The 26,717-nt window shown below is 42.1% G+C and overlaps 1 protein-coding gene across 3 annotated transcripts in view; it reads right to left on the bottom strand.

Annotated features, from left to right (window-relative positions):
* The window catches only part of TENM4 (teneurin transmembrane protein 4), a 750,922-nt gene that overhangs the window by 108,936 nt on the left and 615,269 nt on the right, over nucleotides 1–26,717 (bottom strand). For 2 of the 3 annotated variants that reach the window (XM_090134120.1, XM_031595483.2), the window contains exons 15-16: nucleotides 15,233–15,418; nucleotides 1,314–1,460 (exon numbers count right to left, since the gene is read on the bottom strand). In XM_090134120.1, coding sequence (XP_089990246.1) covers nucleotides 1,314–1,460; nucleotides 15,233–15,418 — 333 coding nt within the window. Of the gene's footprint in view, nucleotides 1–1,313; nucleotides 1,461–9,009; nucleotides 9,037–15,232; nucleotides 15,419–26,717 lie in introns of all 3 variants that reach the window. The other variant, XM_090134119.1, reaches the window with a different exon arrangement.

Below are 26,717 nucleotides of genomic sequence, written 5' to 3'. Positions count from 1 at the left end.
TAAACTGCAATGTACAGTGTCCATGTACAAGAGATTTTTTTAGCATACCAAGAGCAAGGTCAACACTCATTTATGGGCACTGACATACGCATAAGCTGTTGCAAGATACTAAGTCAGAACCTGTTAGTTGCTTTGCTCTAGCTTTGTACGCCCATGCTTCACACAAGCTCACCAAATGCAGATTAGCAGCTGAAGTGTACTACCTTGTAAACATCTTGATGCCTTTTGTCTTTCCTACGCCTGCTGGTGAGACCACAGATGCCTTGAACACCAGGAGATATGAGGAGACAGTGTTTCACCAACTTGAGTCTGGTTATGCTCTTTTTGATGTTATACAGATGTGGTCTACCTTGTCTGTTAGCCTGGATTATTCTGTTGCTTATTTTTTTCCAGGGAAACTAGGGTTGGCCATAGCTCTATTTGCCATATTTTTACACAATTGACGTAGTGAACTTTACTGTTGCCTTGAGAATTCTGTACATAGGGGAATATGGTGAAACTCAGTTTCATGTGAGGCAAGGAGAGACTTCTGTGTCACTGTGTATGTTCTTTATATGGTTCTCCAATCTTTTTCTTTCTTTTCCAAAGGGATAATTCGGTCCATTTGCCATGCCAGATGTGCAGAAGTATTTTAAATATTCAGTCAAAATCCCAGTTGCTGTGAAGCAGATAATCACAGTCTTGGCTGCCTATTTTTTTTTTTTTTTTTAACTGTACTGTTCTTATGAATATGATAAAAAAGAAACTTGCAAAATACAATCTCCGCTTCACAGTCTGGGTCTTGGTCCAGGCTTGTGGTTTACAAAGCCTTTTGCTGAGTGACAACAAAACAAATTATGCGGCCTCCCTTATGCCTTAAATTTAATATCTCATCTCCTGCCCTCTAATTCAAACCTTCACACGGCACCAGGGTTTCCTTTGTAATGAGATAACTCTGAATATTAAGTTTGCATTACGCAGGGCTATTATTCACATGCCTGACATCACTACATATGGAACTGTAATCAATAAAACATGGTTCGAGAGGGATTGGATGGCTTGTGGGCATGGGGATCAGTCACTGAAGCCTCTCAATTACTGCAAAACATTCATCCCAAGACAGTAGTGACCTACCGAGGAGCACTGATGAAAACCTCAGGCAGTGGGGCCAATGTTGGAGCAGTTGGGGACATCTGATGTCTGAGATGGGGGGTAAATAAGCCTTCCTCTTCAGGCTGACACCCCAAGTCCATTTGAATGTTTGGATTGGACTCCACTCTGGCTGAGCCAGCCTGGCAGACCTCACTGACACGTCACACACGCTCGGGTCCTACCTCCATCGTTGTCCTTCCCGTCGCCGCAAGCTGTCTCCATGGATGTATCGCAGCCCGCTCCTCTCCAGCCCAGCTGGCAGACGCAGTGCCAGCCGTTCATGTCCAGAGTGCATCTGCCATTCCCATTGCACAAGCCAGGGCATCCCTCTGCAAGGCAAACAGCCAGATGTTCAGACATACCACAAAGGGAGAGAAATGTAGCCCGGAAAAGGGCTGGTAAACAGCCATTTCCCTTTGCTTTTGGCTCAGTTCTCCACTCCCACTTGATGTCTTCCCACTGTCACAGTTTAGAGTCAGAATGGGCCAACACTGGCTCCCCAGTGCAAAGCCTCACTGATGGCATTGACTGAATAGTGAATTTGGGGACGCACTGTGATTTTCCTGCTCCGTCATTTGCAAAACCCACCCTTCCACCTGAGTATCTCAAAGCTTTTACTTTATAAGACCAAGAGTTAGAGCTACCTAAGTTACACGTAGGGTTAAAGTTCCTAGCACTTTGCATGATAAAATAGTTTTTAGCCAGACTAAGATGATATTCAAAACTAGAATGAAAAGGAAGGTACTTTCTACATTAGCAAATGTTTGGAGAACACACAATTTCTCTATTATAGTCATTCTGAGAGGGGTTCATCTGACCCTGTTACAACTGCCCTACAACTCAGCAGCAGAGGAACCTTGCCCATAGTGAAAGCCTTCATGCAGGTTTGGTCCCTACACTGAAACATTCTCTGGAAACGCCTGTTTGTCTCTGCTGACTAAAAAGAGACTCCAGCAGAGGCAGATGTTCCTATTACAGGTGATTAAACTCAGGGGAGGGGGTTGAGCCCTATGCTTCCTGCCTGCTCACTAGGGTTTGATTTTCGCATCCGATGGCCACCTGCTGAGATTTCCATCCTTTATTTTTTGGGGGGGGAATATAGCAGAGTAATTTCCCCAGTAAGCAGCCATGTGTGGGAGGTTGCTTAGCCTACACAGTTCTGGGGGCTTTTCACCTGCAGAGCTCAAATATCTTTTGTGAGTAGCAGCCAGAAACGCTAGCTGCATTTTACAGATTAGGGAAGTGAAGCACTGAAGTGATTGTCGAGGTCACCCAGCAGGACTGATTAAAGCAGAACACAACTGAGGCCTCCTGAGCTCATACATGTGAAATCCCTTCACGTAGTTTGAGTTCCTTCGAGCCCTCAGCTTTGCATGATGGGCTTGTTTGTGGAACTACAGAAGTGATGCACATATCCTGTCCCAAAGGACACGGTGGTGAAGAGCACTGAAAGATGTAGATTGTGGTAACACTCGGTCAACCCCATCACTCCATTAATGGGAGGAAATGCTTGAGTGTCCCACGCTGGGGAAATGCAGCATGGAAATGCCTCTTCAAAATGTTTACACCTTTGCTAAATTAGCTTTTCTAACAGGTTACAGATTAACAAAGGCCAAGTGGAATAAGGAACAAAGTGGGTAGGGAAAAGTCTTTCAAACAGATCTTAAATTTTGCATTTACAAACATATCTGAAGGATTTCTAACCTTTTGAAATGTGTACTGTATGTGTGTGAGGTGGGGCATGCAACTTGTGTGCGTGTGTGAGCATGCTTGTGCTTCATTATTAACACATTACATTAGTATTTCTACACTACTGATGAGCTATTGATAAGCATGGCTACTGGAAATTCTCTATTTTAACACTGTGCCTTCGGTTACTTATAACAGTGCCAAACTTTTAAGCATTTAATGTGATTTTTTTTCCATGCTAGAGCTAATTCATTAGTTTGTTTCCTTTACTCCCTTTCAGTATGAGCTGCAAGCATTCAGCTGTTTTGGAAAATGAGAGGAAGAATCTCATTACTTGTTAAAAGGACTTGCTAAAGTTACTTAGGTAGGTAGATAATCTCACTTTGGAGCAGATAAATTCCATTTGGATAGGCCCATCCTGACAGTTGGGATATGCCATTTTCCCCCTCTTTATAAATCAGATTAAATGTGTCTAGACAAAAAGCCTCTGGAGAAAGCTGACGAAATCACTTTCTGTGTGTTCTGCATCACTTCAGTAGTTGGCAGCTCAATTCTGCAATGACAATATTGCATCACCATTGAGCACACTTTGTGATTTACTGCTCTGCTGCAACAGCTAGACTCTTCATAACCTATCCTAAAAATTCTTTTCTATCTATCTTGCCATTGCAGAGACCAAGCAGGACACTCCTTGAAAAGGGTGGTAGTGTTGTCTTGGACAGGAGTGAAGTGAGAATCTAAGAGAATTGGGCGATGAGAGCTTGAAGAGACCACTCTAAAAGTATGAGAGGAGAAAGGTTGGATAGCACCCGACTTCTAACCCAACAAGTCTTCGGAGGTGGAAGAAGATGGGTTTCAGAAATTCTTTCCTGGAGCTAAATACAATAGAATTGTGAGATCATACAGGAATAGATCCAAGTGCTGGAAGTAGTTTAAGTTAGGGCTATGATGAAAATTAAGATTAAATTCATTTTAACTTCTTTAAGTATATTTTCCATTGCTTAATTTTTGGAAGGAAGATATCAAAAGAAAGAATAATAGAATCATAGAATCATTAAGGTTGGAAAAGATCTCAAAGGTCATCTAGTCCAACTGTCCGCCCATCACCAATGCTGCCTACTAAGCTATGTTTCTTAGTACCACAAATCTAACCTTATTAGACAAAAAAAAAAATAACCAAACCAAACAAAAAAAACCCTGTACTGATTGCTTCTTGTGAGACTGAAAAAAAAACCCAAACATATTATCTTTAGATATCTCTCATGTGACAAGTGTCCAGCAGGTATTGGTAAAAAATATATAATTGTATAAATGAGGAGTTAACATTGGACTGCTGAATGTCCTCCACTTTCTCACTTTCCAGAGGGAGGAGAGGTTGTGGAGTGGCAAAAAAAGTCTGATATAATTATTTTAGAGGCACCTCCTGCCTCTGAGAAAATGAGAAGAGTTTGATTTGTACACTCTAGAATAGCAAAGGCTGAAAAGATTATGATTGTTTTCCACAAATTCATGAAACAGATAAACAGTGAGAAGGAAAACAGCTATTTAAGCTAAAGAGAATAATGCTGGCATAAGAACAAATAGACCTAAACCAAGTATGAATAATTTCTGGCTGAAAATTAGAAAGGGGAAAACAAAACAACCACATTTGTCAGGATGAAAGGAATAAAGTTTTGGAATAATCTCCCAGTGGGATGATTAAGGCAAAGAAGCCTCACTGATATATATATCGAGCTTGGTATGTATATATGAAATTCTGCACGACAGGGTTGCCCTTGTCCAGGAGTGAGATGGGTTTTGGGCTATTCGAATGGAGTTCTGTGATTTCCTGCTGAACTTCTTCAGCTGGACTCAGAGAAATTAAGTCAATCATTGCAGAAGGCAAACAGAGGGAAATCACCATTCAGGAGAGGAAAGAGAGTATCTCATAAGATGATGTCTTCACAAACTGTCCACTCCTCCTCCTTGACTGTTAAAGGCAATCTGGAGTCACTAGCTGAGATGCAAGCTGCTGGTACATACTGTGGGATGACTCCCTCTGTAAGGCCATTACACACTGCATTGCCATCTTCCCAGTCTAGAGAGCAGTTTGCCTTCCCTCATCAATAAGAGACACAACTTCAGTTTCTAACAAGAAAAATCTCTTCCAAGGAGTCAGAGATAGCTATTTCCCAATGAACTGACTTCCTCTTCACAGGTCCGTTGAGTACAAAAGTTACAGCAAAGTGTCAATGCTGTGAAGACTAAATTGTATCTGTCCTATGTGGTAGTATGGTAGGAGAACAGTTAGTTTTCATAAGTAATGACCAAGGAAATCATTAATAGAAAACACCACGATTTAACAGTGCTGTCAGAGGACTCCTAGAATCAGCAAGTTAGAAATTAATATCAATATGCAGGTCAACATATCTAGCAGAATGGACTTAGAAAGTATTACTATTTCTGAACAGTTCTGCTGCGTACAAACTTGACCATTACTACCACTACTGAGGTAGAACATATAATATTGCACATTCCTCAAACAGTGCTCTTCAAAGCATTTGTAGAAAAGGTTAGAGAAATTAAGCTTATCCACTTCACCTGTGCTGGATAATAAGGGGAAAAAGGCTTTGTATCTCCAAAGTGCTTCTGAATATCAACAGAGAAGGCTCAACCTTCCCAGATTTATAGCACCATGGAGGGGAGTTGGACGAGATGATCTTTTAGGGTCCCTTCCAATTCAAATGATTCTATGACTGTGATAATCTTGGAGCTTTGATTTCTCATAGCTAGAGTCACTAATGATCCTGTACTCCTGTTTGTGTCTCTTAGCTGTATTTGAGTGACTAAGATAATTAAATACATGAATAGGGCTTTCTGAGGGGGAAGAAGCCTTTTATGTGACTTTCTCACTGAAGCACATGAAAGTACTGCTGATACTGTGAGGCACTCACAAAGACGTCAGGTTTGCCATGCGAGAGAAAATACAGAGCAGGGAAGCATTACAGAAAGTGGACAAATTTTGAACTAGCCAAGAAAAACATGTCAAAGGAGACAGTCAGTCACCACAGTAAGAAATGATGGTGCCAATTCTAAGATTAAGATTGGTGGTAAAACAGTCTGCTCTTAATGAACTGTACAGTTAAGGCTTTCTCTAATTAGTACAATTAAAAACAATGCCTAACGGCAAATTTTTTTTCATGTTAAGGCTCATTGCCACTTGAAATTGGACTTAAAAGATATAAGACTTTCCTACTTCTGATCTTGAAGTGTTGATAGACAACAACTTTATTTCTTTTGTCAGTCCACTCTCACCAGTAAGAAAGGGTTCTTAATGGATGTTCTAGCAAGTCTCACTTGAGTAGTGGCTCTGAAATGAGTGGGCTCTGGCTGAATTGAACACGTGAAGATGCAAACACCTGCACCTTGAGAGAACAAACCTCAGTAAGGTATCTGCAGAATTTGGACTAGGAGTTTATGGTTGGAATAGATGATCTTAGAGGTCTCCTCCAACCTTAATGATTTTATGATTCCAAGTTCTGTGGAACTGAAGGGGATGAGTGAAACATCAAGGGACCTGTAAAGATTATGAAAACCTATTAAAGTGTCCTGAAAAACACGCAACTCCTAAGCTGGTGGGTATCAAGAAACCTTTCATCAGATGGCTCCTGAAAGATGAAGAATAAGAAGTGAAAGTGCCAGAGCTCCCATTGTTTCCAACTGCAGAACTGGAGGAACTGACCTTGAGTTCTCACTGCTTCTCAGAACGAAGAAGTGACTTTGCAGTCATCCCTGAATTGAGACGAAGGCAGCTGTTCAAAATCTTTATCTTTCAGACTAGCTGTTACTCACCTCACTACAGCATTAATGCAGTTATTTCTTAAGTGTGACAATGGATCAACAGCAATAGAAATTAAATATACGGATATTTTGGCAGCTCCAATAGTATTCTGGATGGAGGAGCTCTCTCTAAAACCATACATCTTTAATATTAGGTACCTATTTTCATTTTAAGCATTACTGGTGTTAATTAAGCCTTAGACTGGAACAATCTATTCCAGTCCTGGTTGTAGCTTCTTGGCTTAATCCCACTGATGTCTGCTCTTGAAACTTGCCCTCCAACTTAGAAACAATTCTGTATCTCGTTTGATTTACTGGTTTATTGTAAAGCTGTAGGAAAGACCCAGCAGTAAATCAGGCTCATTCTTGACAACACGGGATTACTGGGAAGGGATTTCAACCCAAAAGATGTTAATAATTAAGAAAGCCAAAAGAGCATGAGTAATTTAGTTTTGAAAAATGCACGCCGTGAAGTCAGCCAAGTAAAAAGCATGTACTTTTAATGTTTCAGCTGTTGCTAATCTTTCCAAAAGAGGCCATGTACTGTAAGATACGATCGTTGTTCTTAGCATGTTGCCTAAGCTGTTACCCACTTACAGTACTCACTAAATACAACGTGTCTTTATTCTTGGGTGTAAAGGTGAGTCAAAAGGTTATCCAGAGGAGAAATGACAGCTACACAAGACTTACTGAACCAAATGAGTACCAGAGATCCCTGGGCACAAGTCTACAGACTGGTTACTCATCCATTCTGTCCTCCTGGTGCTTGCCTTTTGACCCAGCCCTCTCCAATACAAGTTGAGATGAAAAGGAGAACTTTTGGGGTTTTGAAATGCAAAACACTGAGATGTGGAACATCAACAGGAGGTTCTGCTCACACTGCCTAGTGTCGACCTGTACCTTCCCCTATGAATGTCACCATTCCTCTGTAGGAGTACAGACAGTGGCCCTCTTTCCTTGATCTAAGAAGGAGAATATCATTTTTCTCGTGGTTTAAGTCAAATCAAACATGTTTCACTGATGCTAAACAATGAGGAAAAAACGACGACTGAATGATCTACTGATTTATAAGCAGTGGTTCAAGGAAAATTGCTGTTTGCTGTGCATTAGACTGAAGATAAAAGTTTCATTAATTAAACCTTGGACAATCCCCTATCATTAATATTTGCCTGCTCAAAGTTTTTCCCTGGTAACAATTGCACCTGAAACTTCTTTTAAGCAACAATGAGAACATGAAACGTTAGATTGTAAATTCATCCAGAGAAGTGAACTCAGTAGGACAACCATGTTGCTTGTCTCACAACAAGAGCTTTACATGGCAGATTTTATTTTAACTGTTCACCGGACAAATATTTTGGCATATCTGTCCTTCTTCATCAGCTTCTCACAGCTGCAATTCCTGATTGCTCACAACCTGAAAAGGAGAGTAATGCTATGGAAGAAACTGATTTGTTCAACCTGATTTTTTGGTTTGTTTAACCAGCAAACATATGATGCTGCGTGGTGTCAGCACTGTGTTGTTGTTAGTGTCAAATCAGCCATGTAGAAGGATATCGGTGTCCAACCCAATCATATTTACTGTCAGATTGTTGCATTCACTAGATGTGTACTACTTCAATATTTTTCGAAAGCTAAGTGGAACTACTTTTGTTTAAAAATCCTGCACTAATATACCTTGTTGCTCTGATTAATAGACAAGTGAGATTTTTCTAAGATCTCAGTACCTCTGTTCCATAGCAGTTCAATGCCATATCTTTGCTACTGAGAAAAGACCTGGGTCCTCAACTTGCTTTATTTTTCAAAAACAGGAAAACAGGGTAGGATTTCTTTATAGGGGATATTGATGGAACATCACTTATTTGAATAGAATCTGTTAATTTTTGTATCTAGAGGCTTTGAGGCCATAACATTTTGTATTCATATATATATAACTATTCTAAGTTCCCATGTAAGACTTGGCAGTCATGGCTCAACAATATGAAGACTCCACATAGAAAGCACACTCACCTGCTTGTTACAAAATGGATCATAGACAATTGATTACAACACATCACTGTACAGGGCTCCTGATGTATTTGTTTCCTCCTGACTTGCCTTACCTGGGTAGTAGGGGTGAGGATGAGAGATGATTCGGAGGGGAGGGCAGGGACAAGGGGAAGGGCAGGAACACTGATACGATGTTAACACAGGATCACAGCACTTACAAAAGTACTTCCTACCTAAATGACTGGAAAGTTCACCCTTCCAGACATTAGGGAGCATTTTGGTGACGATGAGGAAGAGATGCAACCTCAACACAGCATGTTCACGGTGCATTTAAAAAAAAGAAAACCACAAAGACAATAGGAAAAATAGGAAGGAAGAGCATACCTTTCACTACCTTATCCAGATAGTGAGCTTGGGAGATAAAAGACAGGACATTTAAGGTAGGATTGAATAAGTGCATTGCGGCTTACTACGAGACTGTGCAGGTGCTAGAAAGGCAAAGGAGATTTCGCTGTGATATGGAAAGAAAAACCTTGATAATGAGGAGAGAAAAGAGGGAGAAGGGTGGAGCACAGCCCTCCTCAGTCAAGGAGCTCAAGAAGGCTATGTTTAGGCATCCAGTCATCTTTGCTCATTAAGACCAGGAAGAGAAACAGGAAAGTTAATTATATATATATATTTATGTGTTTATATATATATATGTGTGTGTGTATATATATATATGTATAAATATATATATGTGTGTGTGGCAGAATATTTTAATCTTCTGCTCATTTGCAACAGTCTACCCCTGTTTTACTGCTTTTAATCATTTGAAAGCACTCTACCTCAGCTGATTGCCTTACACTTTTCTGCACAAAGACACACAGTTCTCCTGTGGCCTTACCAGGGCTTTTCCCTGGATCTTCTTAATGGGAACATACTGCGTTTACACAGCATCCTCTACCCCAAGATCAAATTATTTTACAAACATTAAATTAACCTTGTGGCAGCTTTACCAGGTAGGTAGGTCTTAATATATTCATTCCAAGGAGGGATGCAGCAAAGAAAAGAAAGTTTGAGATGCAGTGGGAGCAGTCATGTGCCCAATTCCCATGGAACATTAATTTAGAAACGAATTTCTGATTGCTTTTCTGGGGTCAAATAGAAAGCTGGTGGCAAGGCCAAAAGTAGGAGCCAGGAGTCCTGGCTGGGTGAGCCCTATGCATACCAGCAGGCGGCACTCACTCTCCTAACACCAGCTGGTCCCTGCTAATAAATGAAAGGCTCTAAGTCTTGCTCTTCTCTCTCTCGTTCTCAGTTGAAATGTTGTTTCCCTTGTTCAAGTAAAGCTTGCCTACTCTCTGCTCACTCTTTCTCAGTTGTGTCCTAGTACCTCTAGGAAAATTTTTGTTTTCTGTTCATTCACGTAGACTGCTCAACTGGGAAGTCTTGCAAGAATTATTTTCCATGTGGGATCCTTAATGGTCAAAGCACTACGGTAAGTAAGTGGAGAGGCCACAGAACTATTCAAGGCCAGCTTGGATGGGATCTTGGGCAGCCTGATCTACTGGGTGGCAACCCTGCCCAAGGCAGAGATGTTAGAGCTAGATGGTCTTTAAGGTCCCTTCCAACCTAAGCCAATCTGTGATTCTATGATCCTACTGTGGGGAAGTTACGAGGATTGGAAACGACATTCCCAAATCCTACTAGTACAGCAGTTGCCATGTGGGAAGTGCAGAATCACTGTCCACTTGGGAACTTCTCTTTGGGATGCTAAAATCAAACAGCTAACACTGTGCAGATAAAGAAAAGGGAGGCAGCTGCCAATGCCAATGCCAAGCATGTCATTAATATGTCAGTGTTACCCTCCAATAGCACAATAATAGAGTCTTTGTAAATGAATCTTCCACATGTGGCCATGCAGCTGTAGCATGACTCTTTCTTCTCTAAACCTGTATAATTCTCATTCATTTGCTATTCTTGCAGTAAAACATCTTATATCTGCAGAAGCTCCTTTGGAAAACCCATGGGCATGTGGGACAGGATGAAGAGCTGTGCTACTTTTTCTACAGAAGCTGCATACAGCTCCACATCATCAGTGGAAGCCACTGTCCCTTCAGACCCATTAATGGGAAAGCTCATGCTGTTATTTTTCTATATGAGTCCTCTCATTTCTCCAGTTTGAGCTGTCTGGGTTAGTTTTATCTGAAATATATTAGGAAGGAGTTAAACTGAGATTGGGAGAATTTGAAGGAGTGGAGGCAGAAGCTCTTCACTGATGAAGTAGTGAAGGCAGAAGTTTATGCCAGAGGGGCAGGGAAAAGATCTTTGAAGTTCTGTGCTTCGTACTCACTGCCAAACATGGTGTGAAACTACTCAAAGCCAGATTAGCTGTTCTCCCTGTTCACTGCAGGGGAGTTGGACTAGGTGACCTTTATAGGTCCCATCCAACTCAAACAATTCTGTAATTCTATGATTATTTGACTCTACCTCTAGCTTATGCAAAATCACGTTGGAACAAAGCTGGAAGGTCTTATTTTCCATTAAAAGTTATAACTATGGCCTTCTATTGCCCAGAGGTGCCCATCCCATAAAGAAAAGGTGGGTGCCAGAGATCCAGCCCAGCTCAGATTCTTCTCTGGATATGGAGTGTGCTGCAGAGAGCTGAGCATCTAATATTGGGCTGAGGCCACCCCACACAGGTGGGCTTATTTTATGCTGGGCTGCACATAGACCAAACTACTTTAAAAGGCATGAGTGACTTGTTAGAAAACTGGAAAAAGAGAGCAGAATCCACCTGCAATGTGCTTTGTCTGGATTCCAGCTGCTTGAGCAGAACCAGAGGGCAACGATTACAAGCCCAGCTATTCAGAACATGTGTGACTGTTTATGCAAGAAGACTGATGAAAGGCAAATTGGAAAAGGCAGATTTCTCAAAAATCAGAGTTTTGCTAAGTCAACCAAAAAGCAGCTTAATGGCACCATGAGCAGAAGCCTGTGTGGGACAGACTGTGTGTCTGTCTAGGCATTGTTACTGCATAAATCAGGTGTACATGCCAGAACCAGATTTCAAAAAGGGGTTGAGCAAGCATTTTTTTGCAAAGATCAATGGGAATTAGGCACTGAGGTGCTTTGAAAACCTGCTGGGTGTACCTGTGTGTAATTGGAGAGCTCGCTGCTGACCCCTTAGGTCTCTGGTGAGACCCCACAGTGTTCAGATGCAGCAGTGGAACTCCTAGCAATGCCTCCGGCCTGGTACCCCAGCCCTGAATAACTCAGCTCTGCTTTAAGTATGTGAACAGGGAACCCCTTTCTGTCCTTATTTCCAAGTAATCCTAATAGGAATCAAAGAATCAAGGCTTGTTTACTGGTAAAATATCATGCAGAGAGATTCACATCAGATTCAGTACAAGATCTCCACCGAGTGTAGGCTCACTAAACCTGACATTGTGCCTCTGCAGCAGCACTGGAGCACTCTCCAGGCTGTATCATCATCTGTATGGAATCTGAGGCCCTGGATAACCTCTGGAGTTGTTTATTCTACTTGGGGAATTTTCTGTGCTGCCTCTTGTGAAACAGTAGCCTACCACAGAGCTGGCTTTTGATTTGCTCTTTCAGGGCCTCTAATGAGAGCATTGATTTCACCTTTAAACTGAATGTTCCTTGAACCCACCATGCTCCCTGGATGCTGCTGGCGTGTTTTGGGCTGGAATAAGTCAAATTCTTTCAATGTTTCTATCTGGAAATGAATTTGGAATATGCTGGAGAGCCTAACACAGGTGTCTTGTATAATGGGTATTGTAATGATGTTTTCTCCTTTAAAATATTAGAGTAAACCAATTGAACCATTCTGCTGGGTTTCAGGCTTCCTGCAGTTCTATAATCAACTTTCTGTTCTACTCTTATGCCTGAATGTGCTAAGTTTGCTGAGTTAAAATGATGAATGCACACTTCTGCATCAATTTCCTGGTTGGGAATTAACTGGGGTTTGTCTAATGAAATCTCTGAATGTGAGCAATCAAGCTAGTATATTTGGTAACATGACTCTTTGTATGAGCAAACAGAATTAATCCACTGGGATCACAGTTCCCTTGTACATCATAAGAGCTTCCTATGACCTACAAAACAAAAGGATTTCTTACTCTTAAACATGCTCAACAGGAAATGGAAGAAGTCTACTTTACTGGTATCATCCATTTCTACCATGTTACCTGCACACATGGCAATATTGTAGAAGCGTCACTTCAGCAATGTGGTTTTATGCTTGTCAGTGCTAGAGCAAACTGGGCCATGACACAGACATAGAAGGAATTACTATCAACAGAACAAGTTGTCATGCAGGGAAATTACACAAGGACAAGGGAATGCTTTCCACATTCTTCATGTACGTAATTCCAAGTCAATGATGTCCTTTCATCTGTGCCAATATCTCTTATTACTCCTTCTAAAGCTATTCAATTTTCTTGGGTATTTATGGCTTTGCCAAATCTCCCTTATATTCTACACATTTATCAATGAAATATTCTGTAGGAAATACAGTTTACATCATCAGAGGTATGAAACTGTACAGATTTGTTGCTAAATTACCATGCAAGAAGATGAGGAGGGAGGAGAAGTGAAAAGAAATGGAAATGCTCCAGCACTCTGAATATTAAAGGATGATTGGGAACCCAATACAGCACTGCAATAGGAAGGTAGCACCATACACAATGACAGTGTGCACCATTAAAATCTCAGTGCTGACTGCATTGCGGTGCTGGCCTTTCCCAGGATAACAAGGACTCTTCATGTTTAGAGTGAGGAATAGCACAAATAATGGGGTAAATTTAATTACCAGGAAAGATAAAAGCTTGTTGTTTGAAATCAGCCCAGGCATATCAGTGGTGTGGAGAAATATCATACACTGAACTAGTGGCATTTTGGTTTTGCAAGAGAACTAATAAAATGGCACTGAGGGAATGAATCAGGCTTTGTGTGTATAAATGCCTTTCACATAAAATTGTCCCCTGGATTCGGTGCCTTTTTGCTGAACTTTTTTTTTTTTCTCTTTTAAAACCCTTTCATGAATCTGTGTAGCTTTCCAAATCAAAGTGCTTGAACACAAGGCTATAAAATAATATTACAAAAACACAGAATTCCAATTAACACAGGCCTGCTCCCTTTTCATTCTAAAGTCATTTAAGAGAGGGGTTTTTTTTGTTTTTTTTTTAATGCCTTCCTCATGAAAAGAAATGAAAGCTGTTAAGGACATAGACAAGAAAGCAGAAAGAATGTAACGTCTAATGAGACAGAGGAAGTTTTTAGAGCTAGATATTTTTCATTAAGGGATCCATGTGGAGACCATAATGTGGTAGGGTGACATTAGCATAAATAAATGATAAGTGGAATCGAGCCACAGATATGGTTTGAACCATTATCCTAACGCTGGAATTAAAATATTGAGATCAGGCTCCATTTCCTGCCTGCCTTTATGTGTGCAAGCTTACCTGATGTTCAAGAACACCAGTGGATGACTACATGCAACTGAGTTGATCATCTACAGGGATAACTGTGTTAACTTTTGCCCAGGTATTGCTAGTGGTTAATTCTGTTGCAGTGTGACCTCATGCAGGTATCACTGCATGAGGAAAGCCATGTAGGAGCAGGTTTTCTTATCTTTAAAAGGCTGATTAAAACAAAGTGCGCGGAGAAGAATTCTCACTCTGAAATAACTCTTCTAAAGTTGACTGAGTTTCTTTAGGTTCACACTGGAATTATTGACAGTGGAACTGGATCAACTCAATTAGTTTTCCATTAATGTAAAACAAACAGTTTCTGGGGAGTTATCATGCTCCTGATTTTATAGCGTGACTGTGGAATGGAGACTAAAGTGTTTGAGCATGTGACAGTCAGAAGAAAATGGAAAAATGCATCAAGGAGTTAAGTGAGATGAAGGAGGAAGGCAAACAGAAGCCCATTCATTAATGATGCTGCAAACTGCTTAATGTAGAAACTGCATTTCTTGCATGATTTCAGTATATTGGTGGTACCTTACTACGAATAAAAATAGACATGCTACTGGGAGCTCAAGGAAAGTGCCAGGTGCATGAGGAATACAGAATCAAACAGAGAGGACAACAAAATGCTTAGAAAGGTAGCAGAGCAGACAGGGAGCATGCAAGGCAGCGTTCAATACCAGGCAGAACCTGCCTGATTGCGGCTTCCAAGCAAAGTGGCAGTGCAAATAATGGAGCAAATTAAGGGAAAGAAAACTTCAAACCAGAAGCATGTTTCTAAGCTGCCAGCATACTAGGGAGAAGTTTTGAAGGCCACAGAAAGACCTTTTCAGAGAGGCAAAGCAGGATGTTCAGAAAGCACCTAGCTGCCATTTGACAGCTTGTCTCCAGATCAAACACCACGTAGGTGTACTTTGAGTCTGATAATAAAAAACACATTTCACCACGTCATCAACAAATGAAAGGACATTTTGCTCCCACGTGAAAATGTATGATGTCAGAACTTGAAATCCAAGAACAAAGGTGCTCATGCTACACTAAGTCACACATATGCAATTAAGCATGCGTCTTTCCTCCTCCCTGATCATCGATTACTCTTTGAAAAGCAGTCGGTTTTTCTTTCTCCCTACCAATAGTGCAGTGCTCTCCGTTCCAGCCCGGGCTGCATTCACACTTGCCATCCCTGCATGTCCCGTGCTCATTGCAGCGTGGGTGACACGCTCGCTGATCACAGGCTGTGCCCATCCAGCCCTCCTCGCAGCGGCAGGTGCCTCCAACGCAAACTCCGTGTCCTCCGCAGTCTGCTGCACAAATCTCTGTGGGAGAGGAGAGAAGAGAGAGGAGGGGATAAGGGTGGAGAGAAGGGAGAGGGGGAGAAAATCCTGAATGTTATTGTGAAGAAAAGCAGCCACACTTCACTACCTCGCCTTACGGGGCAATGAAAGGAATTCCTGGAGCCCGTAACACTAATCCTTCCAGACAATAAGAATCTAATAAGTATATTACAAAAAAAAGGACGGACATGGATTGCAGAGGTCTGCTGTGATTGATCCCCCTATTTGCTTTCTTATCCACTTGCACTCCTCAAGCTTTTGTGATCGCCAAAGCCGAAGGGGAAGGCTCTTCCAATAAGCAGAACAAAAGTCACATTTAATTAAAATTTGGTTCAGTGTGGAAACAATGTGCTGATAAACCACCGATGCTGAAGTTAAGTGCTGGCAGAGCCTGTTTATGGCTTGTTAACCCACGGTTCTGGGGATGGGATTCATTAAATTCTTCTTCTGTTTAATATTAATACAGAATATTTCTATTTATGCTGAGTATGCTCATCTCCTCCTTCTCTGTTCTCCTGCCACTCCATTAAAAATCTCTTCTCAGGGATCTGGAGGTACCTCCATGTTATTTTTATGAGCTACACGAACTGGGGTTTGTAGGATGGTGCTTGTTCCCAAGTCTTATTGGAGTTAATGGAAGAAGGGAGTCAGGTCTGGTTATTTCAGTAAACATCTCCTAAGAATAGAAGAGCTAAAGGACGTTGACTTTTCAGAGGTGCTGGCCTTTCCCACCCTCTGTGAGCCCCAATGAGCACCACGACACAGATATGCATAATATTTAGACCCAGAACCAAGCATATGGCTAAAACCTCACAGGGCCTTGGCATGGATTTGGGAGAAGCACTGTGTTTCATCTGCACTGTACATGTCTGGAAAAACTGAGGTCTGGTGGAGAACAGATACCATGGTTAAAGTATCTGTTACTGCCACTACATAGCACTGATTTCACTGAAAAAAATTACAACCAAATACCAACACTGTGTTATACCACTGATGAAATGAAATGATTTTATTTCTTCTTCTCATCACCTGGCTGCTCACTTTCATTCTCATGTACAGACTGCACACTCTTGTTTTCAATCCCAGTGGCAATTCAGAGTGTATTCTGGTGATCCGCCTCCTCTTTGACTTCTGCACCTAAACTGGGATAAACTCTCCCATACGTTTTGTATTCAAACCCATAGCCTGACTGAGCCATTTATGGGGCAGGGACACAGTTCCCTTTGGGGAGAATGGAGAGAAGATGTGAACAGACAAAATTTTGAGCAGAGCTGGGCCTATGAAGGGGTGCTAGGGTACACTGCAGAGCACATTTTCTCTCTTTTTCTCCCACTCCTGTTTCCCCAGAGTGAATATCTCACACACTGTCTGTGCCAGCCCATCCCCAGTGCCTCTCTTTGTGCCTCAGAGCATAATAAGCAAAGAACTCAGGCCTCGAGGCTTGTGGTGGTGGGGAGACTGGTATTATACAAGACATTTACTTCAGGTCACTGGCTGCACATAAAATATTCAAAACTACTCAGCCTGCATTAACATCACACCTGACTGAAATTCAGCCTTCCATAGGTTTGCATTAGTGTTTTGCTAATTAATACCACCAGTAGGAGGAATCTTGGGCTGTTCAGGGAGTTTGACACACTCGTGACGTGGGGTTGGAACGTACCCTTCCATGAAAGTTTTGCACCAGCCCATAGAAGAGGGCTGCAAAATCTTCAGCCCCTCATGCTGAGACAGACTGTGAGAGCAATGACAACAGTGTTTTGCATGTCTAGAAAGTCTGATTTTCCACATGCAACACAAACACAATATGTATTTCCCGCTTACTTCAGCTCAGGATAGGGGAACCTTTTCCAGCCAAACACAGTATCACAGAGTCTTTTGAGTTGGAAGGAACCCTTAAAGGTCATCTAGTCCAACTCTTTTTACTGCAGTCGCTCATGTGCCTCCAAATACTCTTAGAAATTAGACACTAACTACATAAATCTGCAATGAAAGAACTGTGGAGTTGAAACATGCTTAGGACACTGAGAACTTTTCTTTCCCATTAGGGTTAAACTTGCAAAAGTATCTGGGCTCCTTGGGTGCGCATCATGGATGTTGAGACAATATTTTGAAAATAATACTTGCTGACTAAATGTCACAGAATCTAACATAAACCTCATTGGAAGTCAGTCAAAGTTACACTGTGAAATGCTTAAGTCATGTGCGCAGAAGGACTCCAGAGTTACTTTCAGAAGTTTTTACTTTGTATTTGGCATTGAGACACTGATTTTCACATTTTCTAGATGCGAGGGAGGTAATATCATACTACCATGCCCATTACAAACACAAAGGATGGTGCAATTATTGGCTCGTTCAAGGGCTGCAGCCCAGATGTGTGCTTTCTGCCCTCCTCCCTGATTGCCAGACAGCATTGCAATGGAGAGTGGGCTGATCAGGGTGGTATGTGAACATATAGGATGTGTCAGTTACTGCAGTACTAAAGCTGCACTGGAAAAAAAAGTTGGTTTTCCTTGGCTGACCTGATGAACAAAGTCAAGGGGAGGATAAAGGAAACAGCAGACATAAAATTGAAAGCTAGATATATGATGCTAAAATTCCAACAAGCTGAGAAGAAACGCCTCAAGAAAGTACTGACTGAGACTGCTGGTACTTCAACCCAAATCAGAAAAGTATTGCTGTGGTCTCTACTGCTTCTCATCAGTCTCACTATGGGACTGCTCTAGTGTTGGATTGGAGCAGCTCCTCAGCTTACTAGTTTGCATTCTTTATTCACGTGTGCTGAAATTTATACCTTGAATTCATAGAAACACAGAATGTTAAAGCTGGAGGCACCTCAGGGTCCCAGCCCAGACACTCAGAGCAGGGTGCCCAGCACCATGTCCAGAGCTTCTGGAGCTACCTCAGGAGCAGCCCCCAGCCCCTCTCTGCTCACTGCACACAGCAGTGCAGCCTGGTGTCCTGAGGGACCTCTTGGGCTCCAGCAGTGGGCAGGAAAATTGGCAACTTGGAGTGCTTCTCCCCTTTTGACTGCAAAAGTCCATAATAACATTTTAAAGACTTTACTGCTGTCTGTTCAACATTTTCTTTTCTGTGCGAGGATATTAATCAGTTTGAATAGTAGCGGATATTTTTTTAATGTTTTGTTATTTCCAATTTCATAGACAAACAAGACACAAAGAAGCAAAGCGATGGGTCTGCACGTACACGTGAACTCTGTGAACAGCACAGGACCTCCAGGATATCCTAATGTCTTGTGTCCTGTCTGTCAGGGAAATGACAGCTCATGGAAGATAAGATATCTACAGGCCAGGGGGAAAGAAAAAAAAAAGAAAAAGCAGGGACAAAAGGAAGCTATTTTGAGTGATATTCAGAACCTTCTTGGAGTTATTTAAAGGTGTGAAACTAGGATAATGGAGTGACATTCAAAAATGGTGAAGAGATTAAATAAAAAAAAAGCACTTTCTGAAAGGCAGAATCTCTGTGGAGACAATCCTATGAAAAGGGATGGAAAACCCATGGGGATGTTTACGTCTCAACTGAACCATTTCTCAGACAGTGTGCTGTCAGGGAACAGGCCGAGGCCATGTGTTTATGGCCTGCAACAAGATCTGAGCCCAATCCAAAACTGCAACGCTGGGGATGTTTGGGAGTTCATCTCCCACTTGTAGGGACCCCAATCATCCCACTAGAGAACGCAAGCTCCAGGCTGTGAACACAGCACGGGATACATAAGGTAGCACCCCCAGGCCCCAAAAACTGTAATAGACAACCTCAGCTTTGAAAAACACTTGTGAAGCAAACTACTTATGACAGTCTCCCTAAAATGCAGTTTAATTATTTCTGACAGAGAGCCAGGAGCCAGGAACTCTCAAAACTAAATTTTCCATTTAGCTGCCAGTTTTAAGATGGATGGGAACCATTCAATATGAATAGCCCTACAATACACATTGTGCTGTATGCATCAACATGGAGCTCATAAACACTCACAGATATCTCACAGGTGATTAAACTGCCTGAGTAGCTTTTACTGTATTTGGTGGCACTCAAAGAAATGAACAAAATGGATTTCAGATTAAGTTTGCACTCAAATCCAGGTCTTTTCGGGTAGCTGAAGGCTGATTTGCAGCCTACTAAAGCTGATTTGCAGAAGAGGACAGGTGAATCGTTCCTCTGTCTATCAGTCCCAGAGATAGAATTTGCCACCTCCGTTCTTAATACAAGATGTACTTTTTGGTACATTTCCCAATTCCATTGTTAAAATTAGAGGACATGATTAGCCAACATCTGATCTATGTGAGCAAATGAGAAGGAAAGCTGTTAATTCTCCCGTACTAGTGTTCACAGACTGGCTGGCTGCATTACACTGCTCTGTCTATTTAAGCTTAGTGAGGATGCAGTGCTTGTGCATAAAAGCACTGACTGTTAAATATTTTCACACCAGCTGTTCCCAAAAGGTGACTAAGTATTTCCTTTCATCTTTAATCTCCTTTACAGTTTGTATGAATAGATTAGCCATGCTTTATCCCTTCCTAGCGGGGCATTGTGTTTTACTTCATATTGCCATCCAGCCCATGGAGCCTTGGAAGGGGATCTTCTGAGCAAATTGGGAGTTCAGCAAACTCTGCCCAATTTTAAATGTGGATATGAACCTCACTGTTTTTACAAGGCACGATCAGCCCATGCACCTCTGTAGGAATTACCTAGATTTTGAATTTGGGGTGATTCATCCAAGGAGGTCTCAGGTGCACCAGAGATTGTTGGAAAAAGATAATGCTGTTCAGGGATGGTGAACCACAGAATCACAGAACCATTAAGGTTGGAAGAGACCACAAGATCATCTAATTCAACCATCAACCCATCCCCCCATGCCCAGTAACCATCTGCCTCAGTGCCACATCTACTCTTTTCTTGAACACCTCCAGGAATGGTGACTCTTCCCTGAGCAGCCTGTGCTTTTGCATTGCCACTCTTTCTGAGAAGACATTTCTCCTAATACCCAACCTGAACCTCCCCTGTCACAACTGGAGGTCATTCCCTCTCAGCCTATCATTAGTGGGAGAAGCAGCCAACCCCCACCTCACCACAATGTCCTTTAAGGAAATTGTAGAGAGAATAAGGTCTCCCCTGAGGCTCCTCTTCTCCAGACTGAACCATCCAAGTTCCCTCAGTCCTCCCTATTAGATTTGTGCTCCAGACCCATCACAGCTCTGTCGCCCTTCTCTGGACACATTCCAGGGCCTCAATGTCTCTTTTGTAGTGAGAGGCCCACAGCTGAACACAGCATTCAAGGTACCAGTACACAACCAGTGCCAAGTGCAGAGGGATGATCACCTCCTGCTCCTGCTGGCTGCACTATTGCAGATCCAGGGCAGGATGCTACTGGCCATTGTGGCCACCTGGGCACTCTGCTGGCTCATGTTCAGCTGGCTGTCAGCTAACAGCCCCAGATGAAACAGGAGCTTTGATCTTTCCTTTTTCTAACAGTATTCTGGTTATTTTTCATGCAAATTATCAGTAAGATTTTATTTGTCTTCTGTTTCAAGAGCTACTCTATTTCACCACCACTCATCCCAGCTGGCAGCCTGACTAGGAGACCATACTACTGCCTGCTGGTTACTTTTTGCACGAATGTGTTGGGTTGCTTTTGTTTTTGTTTTTTTTTTGCCTTATCCCCTCAATATATGAGGAGAGACATCTTCCCTCTGGTCTGTAAAGCTGCCTCAGTATTGCTCAGGGCTTTCTTAAAATCTGAAACCACCTTGGAAACCCATCAAAATCTTGACAGTGGCCACTGATACACCTTTACTGCTGTGTATTGCATGGACCAAAATTGTGTTCTGGTTTTGCTCTGCCTCCGTCAGCATGTCTCTGGCTGTTCTTGTTTGCTTAATGCTTATGGATCTCAGCTATCTGAGGCCAGGATTATGCTTTTTATTCTGGGTTTGCACTGTGCCAGGTGTAATGAGGTCACAGTCCATTAACAACAGTTCAGAAATAAGAATACTAAAGCAATTATTCATACAAATAAAAACCTTGTACCTGATTATTATTATTATTATTTTTTTGTATATCCTGCTAAAAAACGACCCAAATCTGTCCCCTTAAGAATAAAACATCTGCTGTGCTGCCTTTGATATTTCAGAAGAAAAATGGGAAAAGAAATCTATCAAACACTAGCCACCAATGTAATGCTTTGTTCATTGCCCTTTTTAATTGATATAACAGACGCAGTAGCTTCCAACACAGGATGTGGAGTAATCCAGACTTTCATATTATTTTCACATTACATTAAAGAATTGGGTTGAGAAAGAGGGATAATGATGTCAATTTGTGCTTAATTTATGGCAAATCCATTTTTACATGTTTACTTCTACCCTAAAATCCTAAAATTGGCTTGACAACAGTTTAAAGCTCTCCTGCTTAGAGAACAGCAATGCAGATGAAATTTTTCTTTAGCATTCATGTGATGCAGAATCAGAGATTTAGCAGCTTCTGACCTGCCTGCTAAATCCTTTAATAAATATGGATTTAGTGCTAAAATATTAGATCAGGTGAAATTGCTCAGAGCTCCCTGAAAACTGGGGCAGTTCCACTGACCTTCAACACATTAATAGAAAATTTAATAATTAAAAATCTGTCTTAACTGGGATTTTCCAGTTCTGAGTTGGCTCATCCGAGGCAATTTCCAGCCTGAGATTTTTCCAGAAAAGAGGCACAAGAGGGAGGCACTACTTGTTTTCCCAACCTGCCTTTGCTTTAGAAGGCAAATTACAGGGAGTTTCTGGGAAAGCATCTGATAGAGAGATATGGATGGTGAGAAACAAAAGGTCCATAATGAGCATGAGTGCTAAATACATGCTTCGTAATGAAACATAATTTCCAGCGTGATGAAACTCTGGTTTATGTGATTTGATAACTCTGATCTGACATATAAACTCCTGGGTTGAAACTGAAGATAGCACAATGCTAATTAGCTATTCAAAACATCTTAAAAAACATAATGAGAAGTTCAAATTGCAGAGCAAGACAAAGCACAAAAAGGGAGATGTGAATTCGCTGTCCTTGCCATCCCAGCGTGCCATCCAAACATGGAGTCCTCCGAAGAGCATCTCTCTCCACCAAGCACTGGGAGCAGGCCTGCAATGCATGGCAGCGTCGCTGCATGAAGGTCATTTCTCTTTTCCTTCAGAGCTTATGACCCAAATCAAGGTCTGCGTAATTTAATGCCATTATACAAATGAAGTGTTGACTGATTGTTTTTAAAATGCATTGATTATTTAGGTAGTAGTAATGTGTAAGTGATAATTATTACCTCGGACAATAAATTTAAGAGCTGTACGCAAGATTTGCATTTTTAATGCCTTTATACAAATAAGCTGTTTACTTTCTCTTATTTAAAATATATCAATTATGTAAGTAATACTAACATTTAAGTAATTATTATTTATATCAGTGAGTGGAAGAGCTGTTTGCTTTTACAAATGCAGTTCACAGAATCACAGATCACAGAATCACAGAATGACCTGGGTTGGAGGGGACCTCAAGGATCATGTAGTTCCAACCCCCCTGCCTAGCAGGGCCACCAAACATACACCTTTACTAGATCAGGTTGCCCAGAGCCTCGTCCAACCTGGTCTTGAACACCTCCAAGGACGGGGCATCCACAACATCCCTGGGCAGCCTGTTCCAGGACCTAACCACCCTCCTAGTAAAAAACTTCCCCCTAACATCCAACCTAAATCTTCCCTCTTTTAACTTAAAACCATTTCCCCGTGTCCTGCTATTATCAGCCCTTATGAAGAGTTTACTCCCCTCCTGGGAGTAAGTTCCCTTCAGATATTGAAAGGCTGCAATGAGGTCGCCCCGCAACCTTCTCTTCTCCAGGCTGAACAAACCCAAATCCCTCAGCCTGTCCTCATAGGGGAGGTGCTCCAGCCCCCTGATCATCTTCGTGGCCCTCCTCTGGACCCTTTCCAAAATCTCCATGTCTTTTTTGTACTGAGGGCTCCACACCTGAACACAGTACTCCAGATGGGGCCTCACAAGAGCAGAGTAGAGAGGGACAATCACCTCCCTATCCCTGCTGACCACCCCTCTCCTGATGGAGCCCAGGATCCCATTTGCTTTCCAGGCTGCCAGAGCGCACTGCTGGCTCATGTTAAGTTTCTCATCTATCAGGACCCCTAGGTCTTTCTCTGCCGAGCTGCTCTCAAGGACAACTCCCCCCAGCCTGTACAGGTGCCTGGGGTTCTTCCGGCCCAAGTGCAAAACCTTGCACTTTGCCTTATTGAACCTCATTAGGTTCACCCGAGCCCAGCTTTCCAGCCTGTCAAGGTCCCTCTGAATGGCCTCCATTCCCTCCACCGTATCGACTGCACCACTCAGCTTGGTGTCATCAGCAAACTTGCTGAGGGTGCACTCCATTCCCTCATCGATGTCATTAATAAAGATGTTAAAGAGCACCGGTCCCAAGACAGACCCTTGAGGGACACCGCTCGTTACCGGCCTCCACCTGGACATAGAGCCATTGACCACCACCCTCTGTCTGCGGCCTTTCAACCAATTGCTTATCCATCTAGTTGTCCACCCGTCAAATCCACTTCCCTCCAGTTTGGAGATGAGGATGTGATGGGGGACCATGTCAAAGGCCTTGCTCAGGTCCAGGTAAATGACATCAGTTGCCTTCCCTTCGTCCACCAATGCCGTCACTCCATCATAGAAGGCCACAAGATTAGTTAAGCATGACCTTCCCCTGGTGAAGCCATGCTGGCTATCTAGGATCACGTGCTCGTTCTTTATGTGATCAAGCATATTGTCCAGGAGGATCTGTTCCATAATCTTCCCAGGCACGGAGGTGAGACTCACCGGCCTGTAGTTACCCGGGTCCTCCCTGCTCCCCTTCTTGTAAATGGGAGTGACGTGACCCTTCCTCCAATCGTCCGGGACCTCACCTGACAGCCACGACTTCTCAAATATGATGGAGGAGCAGTTGAACTGCTGCTACTGAGACAATTTTCCACCCTGCTCAAGGATCTCAGTTACACAGCTCAGAATATACCTGTAAGGTAATAGTTCAGGTAGCAGTTATGTCTTTTCTTTCCATGAATGATGAAATTGAGATTAAAGGATGCCCTCCAGAGACAGAAAATGAATCCATCAGCTCTGCTATCATTCCTCACTGGGTAAAGCTGCAGCAGGGCTTCAAAGGGTGATTTGGGACACCTAGGTTTTAACCTGCTGCACCTGAAGCCCTGCAGGAGCACTTATGCAGGACCAAGTTTGGTGGAAATGTCTAATAAAAGAAGGCACCTATCTGTCCCTCAGCCAAGACAAAAGCTTAATTCTGCTTCAGCTCTTTCCTCCAGTCTTGTCTTGTTATTCAGATCTTTGCTTGCATAAGGAGCCTTTCAGTTAAATACAAGGTTTCTGCAAATCCCTTTCTAGTTGTCATCTCTCTGGGGCCTTGGTTCAGGAATCTCAGTGGCTCTGAGCTAGCTTGGAGATTAAAAGTCCTCAGAGCAGCTGCTCACCTGGTGCTGGGCAGATCCAGGAGAGTTGCCTCATAAGTGCCCTGGGAACTGCCTTTGAACTCCATAAGGAGCAAAGAATGAGTTGGGTTTGGTCATTTCCTTCCACTTATATCTGCTTGTTCAAGACTGAGTCTTTTGTGCCGTAAATGTACAGCACCTAGCATAGGGGGACTCGTGGGGAATAGCAACAGTGAGAACAGGAGTCATTAGCAATCTCCATGGCAATGGATCAAAGCTCTTAGCTTTAGCTCTTAGCCAACCTACATGGCTGCAAAATGTATAGTGGTACAGTTGCCATGAATTTAAGAAAAAAAACCATTTCCCTTAGAAGTGCAATTTCAGCTTGCTCCATATTTGCATAAAGGTTTTCCAGTTTCCATCTGAAATGCTGTAACTCTGTGAGATGAAATTCCATTAAACTGGTCTGCTGTATTTTATCTGCCTCTATTTTCTACACTATTTATACCCAATTTTCATCCTTGCCTTAAATGTTAGCGACTGACTATCACATTTTGTCTGTGGCATCTCCTCTACAGCTGTGATTTACTTTTGTATTCCTGTCAATCTTCCCTTTATTTATTATTCTGAACTTTATTTGAAACTGTGTCTTGCTGTTGAATAGCAGGACATGAAATGCCAGGTACTGACAGCCTTCAGTCTCGGAGCTAAGATTTGCTGAATGAAAATAAATATCCCAAAGTACAGGATTATGTTTTCCTCTTTGAAGTTCAATTAGATCTCTGTACTTTCCAGGATGTGAGTTAAAGCTTCCCAGAGAAAAAACAATTCCTACAGTATTAAATGGAGTTCCTAACATGGATTCTTCTCTAGGCTGATGTTAATTTCCTCCCAGTGTCCATAAAGAGATCATTTGACAGTAAAGCCTTTTGTTCATGCTTACAATGATTAAAAAGCACTAATTTATTTCTTAATTCTGTGCAGTTTGGTTTTGTCTAAAATAAATTTAACAGCACTTTCTAATGTGTGTGCATAAGTAATTACAAGATTTGCTTGAGTTTTCCTAACTCTGAGCTCAGCACTATACAGGTTTTTCTTTTACCTCAGACAACTTTTTACTGGAGAACTTTAGGAGGAAATATTTCACATAGAGGGTGGTGAGGCACTGGAACAGGTTGCACAAGGAGGTTGTGGATGCTCCATCCCTGGAAGGCATTCAAGGCCAGGCTGGATGTGGCTCTGGGCAGCCTGGTCTGGTGGTTGGTGATCCTGCACATAGCAGGGGGGTTGAAACTAGATGATCACTGTGGTCCATTTCAACCCAGGCCATTCTATGATTCTATGCTTCTATGAACTTTGAAACATCATTGTTATTTCTCCTTGCTTTGTCAGAAAGAGACACTGAACACTTATGGAATGTGTGGAGCTGACATATGCCTCCACACTGGTCTGGAAGGACTACCTTTATGGAAAAGAAATGCTCTCTCCAAAACCCTTTCAAATTTTTATCTGTCAAGATCATTAGAAAGGTGCTCATTAGTGCAAATTGTGATGGTAGCTTTTAGAGCATGAACATTATGGAACTCATAGGGGGCAGATAAGTAATACTAAATCCACTGTATACACTTCAGTCAGGCTATTACATCATGGATTACCAGTCTTCAACAGCCATTGATACACTGCATGATGATCTCTGGTCTTAGGTTACTTTATTCTATTCTAGGTTATATTATTCTATTTTACTGACTCTGAGATATTTGCCCCTAATGTTTTGTCTCATCCATTTTATA

The sequence above is a fragment of the Phasianus colchicus genome, chromosome 1 (genome assembly GCF_987193195.1).
Source record: "Phasianus colchicus chromosome 1, bPhaCol1.hap1.1, whole genome shotgun sequence".
NCBI lineage: Eukaryota > Metazoa > Chordata > Aves > Galliformes > Phasianidae > Phasianus > Phasianus colchicus.
This window is presented reverse-complemented; position numbering and strand designations above follow the sequence as displayed.